General features: G+C 39.3%; 2 protein-coding genes across 2 annotated transcripts in view; one reads left to right on the forward strand and one right to left on the reverse strand.

Moving 5' to 3' along the window:
• Positions 1–8,145, reverse strand: part of poc1a (POC1 centriolar protein A) — a 35,020-nt gene extending 26,875 nt beyond the window's left edge. Inside the window, exons 1-7 of the mRNA XM_070902871.1 lie at positions 8,131–8,145; positions 4,203–4,287; positions 3,874–4,045; positions 3,444–3,623; positions 3,116–3,223; positions 2,664–2,779; positions 894–1,027 (exon numbers count right to left, since the gene is read on the reverse strand). Coding sequence (XP_070758972.1) covers positions 894–1,027; positions 2,664–2,779; positions 3,116–3,223; positions 3,444–3,623; positions 3,874–4,045; positions 4,203–4,287; positions 8,131–8,145 — 810 coding nt within the window. The remainder of the gene's footprint in view (positions 1–893; positions 1,028–2,663; positions 2,780–3,115; positions 3,224–3,443; positions 3,624–3,873; positions 4,046–4,202; positions 4,288–8,130) is intronic.
• On the forward strand, positions 5,769–6,457 carry b9d2 (B9 domain containing 2). Its single transcript, XM_070903459.1, has one exon. It carries the CDS (start codon positions 5,808–5,810, stop codon positions 6,333–6,335), a length of 528 nt encoding a protein of 175 aa, XP_070759560.1. The 5' UTR covers positions 5,769–5,807; the 3' UTR covers positions 6,336–6,457.
• Positions 8,146–14,921: the final 6,776 nt, after the last annotated feature.

Consider the following 14,921-nt stretch of genomic DNA (forward strand, 5'->3'; position numbering starts at 1 on the left):
GCCAAAAAGAACAACAGAAACGGAGACAGTGCAGGAGATGACAAATTTGGAGGTGAGAAGAGAGAAGGGGAAAAAGTGCTTTTTTTATCTTGACAAAGAGAAGAGTCTTGGCAAGCAGTTGAAGAGAAGCACAGGTGACACAGACAGAAAGAGAGACGGGCAACGTGTACAGAGGGATGGACAAACAGATGGACCACATGTGGTACTGGCAAGCCACTGATTTCCACAACTAGCCAGCAAGCCAGTCCATCAGCTGTTCAAACAAACAGATACAGTCAGAGAACCGTCCGGCCAACTACTCCAGCCAAATGAGAGGACATGAGAGTAGAAAGGGATGAGGTAGGAGCAAATAGAGAGGGACAAGGGTGATAATGATGGTGGCAATGATAAAACATCCCCAGACCACACGGAGAGGAGTGTTAAGAGTCGGAGAAAAAAGGATGGGATGGAAACAGAGAGGAGGAGGAGGAAGAGAAGAAGAGGAGGAGAGGATCTAGAGGAACAGAGGCAGAAACACAGTTCTGTTTCCTTCCAACAACCCTGAGATGAGTCATCATGAGTGGGCTGCCCGCTCGCCTGGCAAGTACTAAAATACACCACATACAAAAAAAGGCATAATACGCACTCACTCACGCATGTACACACTTCAGACAATCAAACATGCACAAAGGAGATGTCAAACACATGCACGCATAACTGTCCACACCAAACCTTACACACACACACACACACACACACACACACACACACACACACACACACACAAACTCAGGAACAGCAGAGCAGACTAAAGACATGACCTATCGAGATCATGACTGGATAAACTCAACATTTAGGCCTGTAGGATATCTGTGTGTGTGTGTGTGTGTGTGTGTGTGTGTGTGTGGGCCTACCTGGTGTCCATGCAGTGTATACAGTAGCTTGCCCTCGACAAGGTCCAGTATCTTCATTGTGGAATCGCTGGACGCAGTGATGAGGAAATTACCAGCCGGGTGGAAAGACAAGCTGTTCACCACACCACTGTGGACTGAAAAAGACACACACACACACACACACACACACACACACACACACTTTATGACAGGACTAGAACAGACATTGTGTTACTGTAATTCAAACTGTGTGTGTATCCTTGTGCAATTCAAGACAAAAAGTAAAAATCACAGTGTTGTTCATTAGGCTTTAGTGTACTTTGCAGCTTTACATATTCACCTTTTCTGCCCGTTAAATAACATGGCATGATTAAATGTCTTTTTTTTAAATCATGATCACAATTATGATGACTATATATACTACATCATAGGGGAAGTTAAGAATTCAATGTCTTGCTCAAGGACACTTCAGCAGGCCAGATGCTTGCTAACAGGGTTGCCTGGATGCCACTGGAGTGCAGTGCTGCTGTACATCACAATGCCTCGGCTGCTGTGTAACTTGAGAAAGGCTTAACATCAGGTTTACCTTAGCACATATCAATACGTCAAGTATAGTAGCCTATAGTAAGTAATCAAAACTTCCCTAGATCTGAAATCATTCTGCCATGCCGTGACTGGTTTCTTGACTGAAACAGAATGAGGACAGCAGACATTCGACAAGCGACATGGTCCCTCTGCTGGCTGCAAGATGCTATGACACATATACGGTATACTGATACCATAGCTGCAAAAAGATGCTGAAAAGCTGCACGCAACTATAGGGAGCAGAAGGAATGTATTCTTTGGTTATGGCTTAGGTTCATCCAAGGATAGTGAGAAATGTAAACACTCAAAAAAACACAACCTGTTGAATTAACCACCCAACAGCAAGCTAAGATGGCTAAAAGGCAACTAAACATACTACCAATTACCAATTCCTTACATGGGTATCTAACAGTAACCACACCACATTTTAACCACAAAATTGGCACAGTTGGTAATTAACTACATTACGTGAAGTGAAGCACAGTGGAAAGGAGCAGAAACGAGAGGAGAGGAAAAGCTTTTATCTTCATGCCCCATCTCCTCAGACAGATGTGATTGTCCATTATTAGATCTCACAACTCAAATCCACTTAAGAGAGCTGATTAGAGCAATCAGACTGGCAAACTGACAAGATGCATCAACATTTGGTTTTATTGAAAATGTAAGAAATCATGAATCTTGATCACCACTTTAATTGTGAGCTTTTAAAGCTTAATTTTATCTTGGTGTTATTTCAGTAATTTGTCGTAAACCTCGGCTGTATTTTTCACCTTGTTTAAAGGTGAGGCTTTACTGTATTGCAGAGTCTGGAGGGAGTGGATGATAAGACTTTGACTGTTTGCCATGTAAGCCCAAGACATTGAACTCCTGTGTGGGCTTGCCTTCACTCTGTTAGGGATCCAGCATATTATAAAAGCCTGTGTTGTTTAAATATAAAACATCCATTAATGTAATAGCTATAAGGCATCAGGAGTGGCTATACTGAGAGTCTTACAGCAACAAAATGTAGTAAATGCTTCTATAAATGTTTAAGTATGGCTTCTGATTGTTATTCACTTGTTAATATGATTGTCATTTATTGATGCAAATAACATATACAGTGATTGAATGCAAATAGTGGTTTTGCTGTAGCAATTGATCATGACCTTCAAATGACTTCATTGTAAACTAAATACTTCGTTTACACTGTTTTTGAGGTGTCTTTACCTTGGTAGTGCTGTAGCATCTTATGGGATCTGATGTCCCACACCTTGACAGAGTTGTCAGTACTGGCCGCAGCGATGCACGTTCCACTAGGATGGAAATCCACATGGTTTGCATAACTTGGGAGAAAGAAAACATGACATTTAATGAATTTAGGTCTTTGGTCAAGATTTTATGGTATTTGTATAATACAGAAGTTTAATGCAACTAACACAAAAACCCTTGTTCTAAAATATTACTTGTAAACAACTGCCAGAAAAAACTTTGACTTGGAATATTTTTTACACAATTCAAGTAAAAATACCAGAAGAAACACTGACAAAAAATATGGATTCTGCTTGTTCTCTCATCACAATTCCTTCTCCCACACACACACACACACACACACACACACACATCAGAACATTTGTTATACACATTTTCCCCCATGCATCGTTCCTGTCTCAAGTGCTCACCCAGCATGTTCATAGAAAGAATGAATACACTCTCTGCTGTTCTTGTCCCACAGCTTTATAGTCTTATCGTCACTGGACGACACAATCAAACGATCGTCTGGTGAAAACCTGCAAGAATTGTATTGGAAATTCTAGATCAAAACATGCTGCTTCAGCTTCAATTTTACTAATGACATGTTAGCAATGAAGAAAAAAAGAAATGTATAGAGCCTTTGTATATACAAATGTAAACAATTAACAATATAATAAGTAGAAATATCTGCAGCAGCTAATGATATCTAATTGCAAAAACTGTATGTATGTATGTTCATGTGTGTGTGCATCGTACTTGGCACAGCGGACCCAGTTGATGTGCTGGTTGAGAGAGAAGAGAAACTTTTGCCTGTGGACAGTCCAGACTTTGATGGTCTTGTCATCAGAGGCTGTGACCAGATTCTGTCCGTCACCAGAGAAGTTAACGCTGCGCACGGTGGCAGTGTGAGCCCTGAAAGCTGTTGACTCAGCCTTTCTGTACACACGCACACACAAACACCAAGACAACGCTAAAGTTTAAAACAAACAATCAAAAACCAGTGGGTGTTCAAAAATGTGTGCCTTCTTCTGTTCTGGCAGAAGCAGGGGATTCAGTATAACTGTCGTTTTGTCGTTTTTATGAGTCAGCCTCAGTCCTTTGTGGTAGCTTTCTAGTGGAATACAATAATAATGAGAGATGATAGAGATGTACTAAAAGACAAAAGGTGGAATACTTCACAACTCACATGCTGGGCACCCAAAGACGTACAGTCTTGTCTCTGGAGGCAGAGGCCACCAGGTGGCCAGAGGGGGAAAACTGAACGGAAATGACAGCATCTTTGTGTCCATCAAAACGATACGCTCGCATCTGAGGTTTCATGTTCCAGATCATCACACAAGAGTCCATGGAGCCTGTGGCTGGGAGAGGAGGGAGCACAGGTGAGTGAATTAAACACATTGTGTATGACCGCAGAAAACAAGCCACACAAAAAATAAAATAAAAAGACAACCGCAAATTATGGCCACAGACACATACACATACACAAGACACAGAGTAAAATGAGGTAGCAGTTACCGATCTGTTTCGTGTTGCAGCTGAAGTCCACACTCGTCACAGTGTCCCTGTGACCCTTGAAACGTCTCTCTAGAGTTGGATCCGACTGTATGGAGAAAGAGAGGCAGACAGATAGCTTGCAGCAGCTACATATTAAACTTGTTTCAAATCTTAGGTACTTCTCAATACCAATTAAATAGTCATGACTAAATAAGCAACGATCAAAGTTCAAAATTTGAAATTTTGAAAGAAATCATCCTTGGGTATCATATATTAAGTTTAACACTCAAAAACTGCTAATCGGCTTCATCAGGACTGTGTGAGTGTGTGATATGATTGACAGTGGCCCGGCAACATGAGCAAACAACCCCATAATTGTCATACGTAGCTAAAAACTGATGACATTCTCTGCAATGAGTTAAGAGTTTGTACAACTAACTGTATTCTGTTTTCAATACAGCTAGTAGGCAACCAAAACAGGGTAAAGTGTTGGCCCGTAAAATATTGATAATATGGTCATAAAAATGCTACTGAGAATCTAGCTACAGACATTACATAGCCAAAAGTATTAGGACACCAGAACAAAGTGTGTGTTCACCAAAGGCCTTTTCTCTGAAGACATTTTTACATGTCACAGTAGGAAAAGCGCAGGTGTTTAAATTTAATGATGGCTAAATTCCATTAAGCTGCTTCAGTTTCAGGGTCCTGGTGTTGTGCATGCTGGTTCACTGTCATGGCTTGCTGAGACACTTGAATATAACAGAGCCATCATTAATGTTATTAGAAACACCTGCGCCTTCCCTACTATGACAAGTCAAAATGTCTGCAGTCAAAAAGGCCTATTACGCCCATATATCAAGGTCAGAAATATATAATGCAGATATATATGATTGTTAAAAATTTCCTTCCTAAACTACAGGTATTAATATGCAACAATAACAGCCTCCACTCTTCTGGGAAAGCTTTCCACTTTGAACTAATTCATGAAAAACAGCCCCACCTCAAAACATAAAAAATGTGGACCGGTTTTGACAATATAGTACATCTGCTACAAAAAACAGTGTACTTGTTCCTATACACCAAAGTCTATTTAAATCTAGGCCAACCAACCAATTAACACTCGTTTTGAGGCTAGACGTGGAGTTGTCATCACTGGCTGATTGTGAGGAATTAACATGTGGTGATGTCTTAATTTGTCTCCAGTCCACAGATATTCTTTTATAAACTATGTCAAATAAGGAAACACGTCAAACTCAGCGGCCCAGAGTTTAGCCCTGCGCTTAGCCTGCCAGGGACCAGTTCCTATTTTTTGGCACCGCAAACAATCTTTACCAGTCAAATAAACATTTTTTCAAGTGTTGTGTTTGAAAACGTACACCTAAATTGACAGAGGTTGGGCTTCGGGTCTCTAAATCCTATTCAAGACTGCAGGATCATTATGCATCGTGACAGGAAGTGCTGCCTGAGAAGCCTAGTTCAGGGTGAAATGCTCTACTCAAACAGCAAGCTGAGTTACCAAGGAGACGCAAGCTGTGGCATTTGCCGTTAAGCTAGCTGTTGAACTCGGAGGAAGAGTAGAGAGGATTTTCGCTGGCGCATGTTTTTGTGTAAGGGGGCATTTGTAACATGGCAGAGCTGCACATTATAGGCCAGATCGTTGGGGCCAGTGGTTTCCCACAAAACAGCCTATTTTGCAAATGGGGAGTTCATACGGGAGGAGCATGGCGTCTTCTGTCTGGGCTGAAGGAGGGTCAGACCCAGGTGGATATCCCCCAAACAGGAGACATGGCGTACTGGAGTCATCCTATTGATCTGCACTACGCGACTAAGGGACTTCAAGGCTGGCCAAAGCTTCACCTTCAAGTGTGGCACCAAGACTCTTTTGGACGCTGCCAGCTGTACGGTTACGGGTACTGTCATGTCCCCTCTAGCCCCGGACACCACCGGATAAGCTGTGCGACCTGGAGGCCGCTCGGCTCCTGGCAAGAGCAGTTGGCGCAAATGTTTGTCGGCGGAGGTCCGCAGCTCCGCACCCCGGACCTCGTATACAGCGGGGCGGACAGATACAGACTGCACACCGAAGCCATGGGAACCGTGGAGCTGGAGCTGGGCATTATTGTGAGACACTTCGACAAATATGGCGTCGAGAGTTAACACGGTGAAATGAAAAGGACTCTAGGACATTGTCATGGAGATGGTGATGAACCCCCTATTGTGTAGGCGGGGGTCTGACTTGTTTTGTATTTTTTTTTAAATATTTGTTTGCGTTTTTTATATACCAGGTGTATAAATAAAGAAACTATTGTCTTAACGAAGTTGGTTCCTTGTTGATATGCCCCCCTCCCTCCCCCGCGACCCTTATGGATAAGCGGATATAACCGATGGATGGAAATTAACCAGATCATCCATAATTAAGCCTTACATTTATCTTCTTCCTACATTGTCACGTAGAAAGTTCTTAAGATGTATTTAAATGTATGTAATATTCAACCGACCCAGATCACTGCAACACATTACACTGCCCATAACTATATATTTTTTTTACTAGCTTTTGTATTTTGAATTATATTTTTCTGACCTTGATTGACATTCTTAAGAAACCCTTTTGAAAATCTTTTTTTTTTAACCTTGATACTGCTCAACACATAAACAGGATGAACATAGATGAGTTAAGTTGTTGTCAGCTATGGAGATACAAGCCATGCATGAACCAGGGTGCTATAAAAACGAAACTACAATATAGTTGTTTAAACTGATCCAAAAACTGACAACAAACTAATTCAAGCTGCAAAATGTATTTAAGAAGGTCTACATGGGCAACAGGATTTAAAGCTATGTGATCAGATGGTTTATAGGGACTTGAAGTTGACCTCACACAGACTTCTGCCTTTCATTATTCAATCAGTTAGCCAGATGCAAGTGATTTTCTCAATATTTCAAGGTTCAAGGTACCTTTATTTGTCATTCTACAACTACATATGAAATTAAAGTTGTAGTCCCCCCTCAGCCTACACACAGACATATAACTATAAATACAAATAAATACATAAATCAACAAATAACCTCTTCCACCTCACTCATCTATTCAGCACCATCCTACATCGCAAACTTGACTGACATTCATGTTATGGGTGTTGAATTACAACAACTGAAAGGCAAATAAAGTATCAAATCCGTAACTGCAACCCAAATATGACAGCATACATAAAACGATACAATAAAAACTCTCGGTAGCTCAATTTACTGCAGTGAGACGATGTATATATTGCAGTAAAAGCAAGGCAGGCAATTAATTAACTTAAACCACAAAAAGAAAAGCAAGTTTAAAAGTGTTCGTGTCACAGTGGGTAGATTTCTATTTCTGAGGTTTTAGTTGCTCATAAGCTCTGGAATGAGTTTTGCTGTAGACTTGACCTGTACAGACTTATAATGTACTGTAGAAGATATTTTTTGAAATAAATTTCCATATATGTGACATGAAGACCCATTTGTCCCTGACACTCATTTGTGTCCTACCGTTATTTCGACCCTAGACGTACCTACTACAGATGCCTCCTCTAACTCAAAACAGTGCCTAAAATAACTTTGAGACATTTCACTCAGGTCACATACAACAGGGGTAAAACTAGCCCTCATTTCAGAATCAGAATCAGAATCAGAAACGGTTTATTACCAAGTAACATACATTACAAGGAATTTGCCGTGGTCTGATGGTGCTTTAACATATAATCTGACAGACAACAAACATGTAATTTTTGATGAAGCCTGGCTAAAAAATAGGACTGGGCTACATGATGTTCAAGAGAAAGTCCCCCGATCATATAAAAACAACTCTCTGTTGCTGCCATTTACTTTTACTTGTAAGTAGCGACAGTGATGCTGCGAACAAGAAACGAACTTCAGCTGAGGAGCACAAGTAACAAGTGCCGCACAGCTAACGTACACTCACCAGTGCCGAAGTCATCTTTGCTGATATCGGAGACAAAACAGCCGGTGAAAGCGACTGTTCTGACCGTTACAGCCGTTACTGTACTCCACTTCTTTATTACAGAGAACGAGGGAAACGATATTGTACTCTTAGCTCACCGGCTAACGCTAGCTTAGAACTACATTAGCTGATAGTTGCTGACAACAACAAAGTTCAGTTTACGCGCCGCGATTGGGCGCCGAGCCTCTGGTCCGATTTCTTAAAGGGAAAGTCGTACCGTTAATAACGTTTCTGTGCGTCTAAACTTCGATGTCACATAGATAAGAAGTACACGTATGATGAAACAAAATGCTATATAGTTGAGAGATCAAGAGTAAATGAATGATGTGAAATTAATCCATCCAGATATTCAATATTTAATTTCAAGTGTAGTGACGCCCCTTAATCGCCAGGTGTCAGCAGTGTAGCAGCGTTAGAACTCTTTATCATTATGGATGTACTGTATGGTTCTATCGAGGAAGGGGAAAAACTCAGTTTTATATCAAATTCATGCACCAAGTCCTTGACAAATATCGAAGGTTTTTAAACGTGGCATTTTCCAAAGTAGCCTGTATCTATAAACCTCTTGTTAAATGTAAACGTAAACGTAATTGTTCATGCAGGCAGGAAATATGTGATGGGTTAATTACTATCAGCCAGTGGTGGAAAGTAAATGTATTTTTACTCAAGGACTGTTATGTACAGTGTATGTTAAGTACTTGCACTTTGCTTGAGTATTTCTATTTTATGCTACAACAGTTACTAGTGCATTATTGATAACAATCCAATAACATAATAATAATCTTACTCCGTCCACCACTGCTTTTAGCACATGCTGCACTGAAAACAACAGTTCTCTGCACCTACATCTGTGCAAATGATTTGCATGACTATGGCTGCATTTCCCTGCTAGAGGGTCCCTGGGGTAAAAATGAGCTGCTGGGGCCCTTTTAAAATCCTGCTCCACACACTCTCTGTGTAGTATGTGCAGTTTTTCTAGGCTGTGATACTACTAGGCTCAGATTTTCTGTGTGGTTCGGGTTAGGGACATACAACATATACAAGTACAAAAGTGAAACAATTAAGATTTTAAACACAATTTCATACAGGTTCCGTCCTTAAGACAGGTGCCGTTGCTGGTGGGTAATCCAGCTTTGTGTGTTACATATGAAATTGTTCAACATGTTGTCACCATAGTAAACACATAGGTGACCTAACTGAATAACCTGTTCACCTAACCTGAAGTGTAATATGTGTTTGTTTTACACAACACGGCCTGTTATACTGCCAATAAGAGAAGTCTAAAAACACAGTTCCAGTTCAGAATACAATTAGCACATTGTTTGTATGGCTACAAAAATGTAAAACAGGTGGCAAGAGTAAACAAAAACTGCATATAAACAAATGCTGATTTAATATGTGTGTATGTAAAAGTGTTGTATTTCAAGAGTCATTCACTCAAGAAATAACCCATTGTGTTGACCTTTTCAGTATCAACACAAAACCTTTCTTTAACCAAATCCCCTGTGGGAGCTGGATGGTTGCTGTGTCACATCAACAACAATTCACACTACAGAAACTATCATAAGTTCCTTTCCTTACCCCATAGCTGTATGGCATGACTGGCTGTAATTATGTTGTTTTCATAGTATTTTCACACCATGTAGTCATGTTTTGGTTTATGGATGTATTTGCAAAAACATGCCTGGTAACCCAAGAGCATCTACAGATTTAAGAAAATACTTGCTTGTAACACCCTCAGCAGATTATTCAAAGGCATTTACAAGACCTACAAAACTTGTTCAGATGTGAGTTCAGATAAGGCTTTTGTTAAGCTGTAGCACCACCAACTCCTTTTTCAGATATTTACTTCCTTTTACTCCTTTTTCAAACTGTGATGAGTGTGAATCAAGGATCACATTCCTTTGCACCCTGAAGGTGTTGATTATTGTTCAACGCAAGTAGTGATTAATTTACTTGCTCTATGGGAAGAAATAAAACATATCTCCCTTCCTGCCAGCCTCACACTTATTCTAATTACAGTAAAGTAGACAGTCAACTCCATAAACTCTGTATGACACACACACCCATAGGTTTATATTGTTTTGTGAATAGTTACAATAATACAATAATGTACATTACACATGGCACACTTTCTATGCACTGCAGTATAAAGCAGACCACGCAATGCAACCCATCAACATGTTTTTTTTTCAACAATATGAACTTTTGACGGGAACAGTTCATGCTTCTTGGCAATTGTAAAACCACTTGTTTCCAGTCGATGGTGAATAGGGCGAGAAGGAAGGAGGAAAAGAAACAGACTAATGATTCATATTAAGTAACCATAAAAGGAGTGTGGGGTTGTGATGAACTAACACACCTCTGTGTTTTACACACACACAGGCAGAGGTTTACACACTTCAGCAGCCTTTACATCAAAACATTCAAGCCTTCTCGTTCATCTGAAAACTGTGTGAACAAAGTATCTGTGCTAATTGTTGGAGGGAATTAGGTTATACGTAACTGAAAATAAACCACACCATTTCCTTTTCAAGAAGAGAGGATGTTTTCAATGTTATTTGCTTTATCTGATGGACTCTTTGAGTCTTTTATGACTGCTATTTAAACCTGTAAAGGGCTCTGATCTTATATACAGTGGCCTTGTAGTTTAAAGTGACCCAAAAGTAATTAAAATCATTCACTACATATAATAAACGTAAATCAAAATGTGACTAAGTTAAAGGAATTTGGTATTTGGATGTAGAAGCTGTAATTATTTTCTTAACGTATTTGTGTTCTCTGTGTGTTTTGTCCAACAGATTTACAAAACGTGACATCAAACCAAAAGGCTGTCATTATGAAAGCCTTGGGAGGACTGATGTAATGTTTTTGACTGAATATGGAAAATGATCTCACAACAACAGCACATCTCACTTTGAAATATACAGTGTGAAACCATATTTGTCATGTGAGCGTCAACTGATGACAGCACGCACTGAGTCACACAAACAAAGAGTTTCCTGGTCTTTATTGGTTCATTATTAATACATATTATTTAGAAAGAAATTGCAGCAGCAGATCCATCATGTTGGATAGCTCTTATACTCACAATAGATTTTCATATAAAGGATCAGTTTTATGAGAGAAACATTCCACAACATCCTACCTCCTCACCTTTGCTCTGTCAACTCATTCAGAGCCAAACAACGCCAGAGAGGGAATTTCTGCTCCATTGTTCTCTTCTCCAGCTTTAAGGCATAAGTGTCAGGCAAGGCTACCATTACGACTATGCTAAACCAGCGGTGGTTTAACAACTATATAGCTCATGAATGAGGAAATGTGAAGACTCATAGATTCACTGAACTGTGGATCTGCCTCATTGCATTGATTGTCTGTTAATGGTCCATTACAAAAGGAGAGGAACTATTTGGATTTTTTGTTCCCTCTAGACACATAGTTATGTAATATTTGCTCAATGCATTACCTTTGAAGACCTTTTCTCTAACTGTGGTTGCAGAGTCAATAACAGCTCACAGTTCTCATTGTCAAAGTTTGGTGACATAGTGTTAAGTATTAATGCGCTTAAAACAGAGCTTTTTTGTTTAAAAGGTGTGTATAAAGGATTTATTAATTTAGGTGTATGCTGTACTGAAGAAAATTCCTAAAGGCAATAATGAAATGTAAAAAAGTTTGTGAAAATGTCACTATTATGTTATAATTTATCTGAAACCTATGTGAACATGTCTGTGCCCAGAACCATTGTGCTTATTGTTGGAGGGGAGTAGGATATACCTAACTGGAAATAAATCCTACTATTTCCTTTTCAGGAAGAGAGGATGTTTTTAATGTTATTTGTTTTATCTGTTGGAGTCATTTATTTATTATTCACTGAGTCTTTTATGGCTGCTATTCAAACCTGCAAAGGGCTTTAATCCTATCTCCCTTACTGTCAACTCTGATAGTAATTTCTTTGTTTAACAGGACAATATCCAAAAATCAAAGCAGTTTTCAATGTTTGAACCACATCCGTGATTATTGCCTCCATGTGCAGCCTCAGAATTCACAATTAATTATTAACAAGGCTAATTAACATTACACAACAAAATAGTGTGAAAACCTCTCTGGCTTGTTCACACAAATCTTTGCATTATTCAAACCCCTGTGGATAAAAAGAATTGGAGATCTGACAGGAGAACCCATGGTGCAAATGTTCTGATTAATCCCGTTTTAAACAGCAACACTCTGTTCCACAGGTGCTAGAAACAACAAATCTATGCCAAACAACCGTTACATAAGATTTATTTTTCTCCAAAACATATTAGCTGCAGATTATCACCGTCATGCTGAATTACAAATCACAGTCAGCACTGGTCTTTCTTCAGCTAAAAGTATAATAATATAAAATATGCTTTAACTAGATTCTGATTTATACTTTATGATACAGCATGTGAAAGTAGAAGTAATTGTAGACTTCGATACATGTACATGTTTTCGGTCTGTGTGTCAAAGCTATAAGAGGTCAATGGCAAATTGGAAGTTCATCTTTTATGTAAATATTGTTTTATGAGTTTTGGCTTCAGCAGTGTCTCATTCCCACAACTGGAGCTGATCAATGAAACAAGTACTGACAGATATTGACAGCAGTTTGATTAATGTGGAGTACACAGGCTGTGCAGTGCAGGTGTACTGTGCTCTTTCCTGCTGCAGTTAGGAAGAATGTATTCTTCTTATCTCTGTGACGACTTCTATGAAGGAATGGAGGAAAAACACATTTCAAACTGACATCCTTGTCTTTTGTGCCCGGACACCTGACTGTGCACTGTGAAATGAACAAAACTAATCAACATAACCTCCAACACAGATACAGCACTCTAATAAGAAATTCATTAAGTGATTCACACTTAAATAAATAAATCAGTCAATCATTGTCAAATGAAGTTATTATGCAAAAACCACCATCCAACTGGTATAATGTCACTTTTACCCTCGTTTATGGGGCTAAAGGTTCTGTCTGCCTTTCACTTGTTTGCCTGATTCCCTTTTACCTGCATGGTGTTGAAATAAGTTGGCAGCATGGAGAAGCACACCCAGCCATAAGAACAAAGTCATGATGCTACTGCAGTTTGCGATACCTTCTCACCCAGAATGATATCAAAGTACTCAGAGAGGACTTTTTATTGATTGTGAAATGAATACATGGCTTGGCTTTTATGGTGTTAGTATTGCGTGACAGTTTTGTTTAGCGAAACTTCTTTTTATCAGCAGGCTCTCTAGAAAAAAACAAAACAAAACAAAAAATAAGAATGGTGTGTTGCTTGGCCTGTAAGGAGGAAAAGGAAGACCCCTTATCTTTTTTATCATCGTTTGGTGTCACGCACAGGCATTTACTCTTTTATTACAACAACGCTCTCCCTCTCTCACTGAAATCATGCAATCAAACACACAACACAATATATTACTACTTTATTGCTTATGTGCATCCCATGAAACCATAAATCTTTACAGAAACACAGAAGGACCTACAGCTTAGATGGCCAGCTGCTCTTAGTTTGTGTTTTGAATTGTGGGATTGAAATGTCTCGACTTTTTTACTTTTTGTAAAAATCAATTCAAGTCGGTTTAAGAGTGTAATGAAAGGTTTATTGGATTTTCCTAGAACTCCAATTGTTGGAACTTGCTATTACTATATTTACTCCACTCTTTTGTTCACCTAAATAGACTGGAAATGAACAGGGAAGTTTGACAAGGACTAAATACCGCAGAGTTTCCAGCAATCTGATGCGACACCCTCTGTGACAGAAGAGAGTTGCATTTACTGGCAGTATGTCACCTTTACTCATACTTGATCCAGGTGTGGCTTCAGGCGGCTGTGAGCAAGGTCTGGCTCCGGTTTTACTAGAGTGAAGGTTGCAACAGGCAACACATATTCAAACAAATATGGAAGATACTGACCATTTTTACAACAATGCTACTACCACTGCTATCATAAGAAAAATAACAAGGACTCAACCATGACCAACTAAAACATCCAAGGCCATGTTTGACTCGGCCTTCAATAAAATACAAATACAAGAAATTAACATTTGTTTTCCTTTTCAGTGTTATCACTGTTTTGCCCTAATCTGTAACATGTCCTTGTAGCATGAAAGGCCATGAAGGGACAGGAATGTCCAGCTGGTGAATCTGGATCCTGGCCATGTCTATGTCTGTGAGAGTGTTGCAAGACCAGTGTGGTCCAACAAACTCCTCATGCACTGCAATCAATGTTCAGATCCACTGGGTTACACATGGAACTCTGAAATAGTTGGTAATGCTTTAGTTTATGGAAGTCTCCCAAAAAGAACTACACATTTAGTACTATTATAGGGGAAAAAGAGAGAGTTGAGAATTGAGTCTTTAGTCAGTGGACAGCACGTCAGCTGAACATGAAGAAATGTGAAATTTGTCAATATGCAAGCATAAAATTCAACATATATAGAGATTTAAGTTTCAAATAATAAATACATAATGAATGAATGATGAATTTGGTTTAAATTAAGCTTTTTTAAAAGGGGTTCTTTCCCAGATACTTCCTAGGAAATTATTAGATAATTGTGGACCTAATTGTGGAGAAAATGTTATTAAATACTTTTTCTTCAAAATGAATGACCCCAAAGACAACAGTGTTTGATTTATCCTGCTTCATGCTACAGTCTCTGGAGACCCATTTTAACTGTCATATTGTTTGCAGCCTTTGAGCTCTGAAAAAGCTGCACACATAATGGCAGCCA

The sequence above is a fragment of the Enoplosus armatus genome, chromosome 3 (assembly GCF_043641665.1).
Source record: "Enoplosus armatus isolate fEnoArm2 chromosome 3, fEnoArm2.hap1, whole genome shotgun sequence".
Taxonomy (NCBI): Eukaryota; Metazoa; Chordata; class Actinopteri; order Centrarchiformes; family Enoplosidae; genus Enoplosus; species Enoplosus armatus.

Bases quoted from the DNA above. Each gene is read 5' to 3' on its own strand.
- b9d2 (XM_070903459.1), top strand. From the start codon at position 5,808: ATGGCAGAGCTGCACATTATAGGCCAGATCGTTGGGGCCAGTGGTTTC.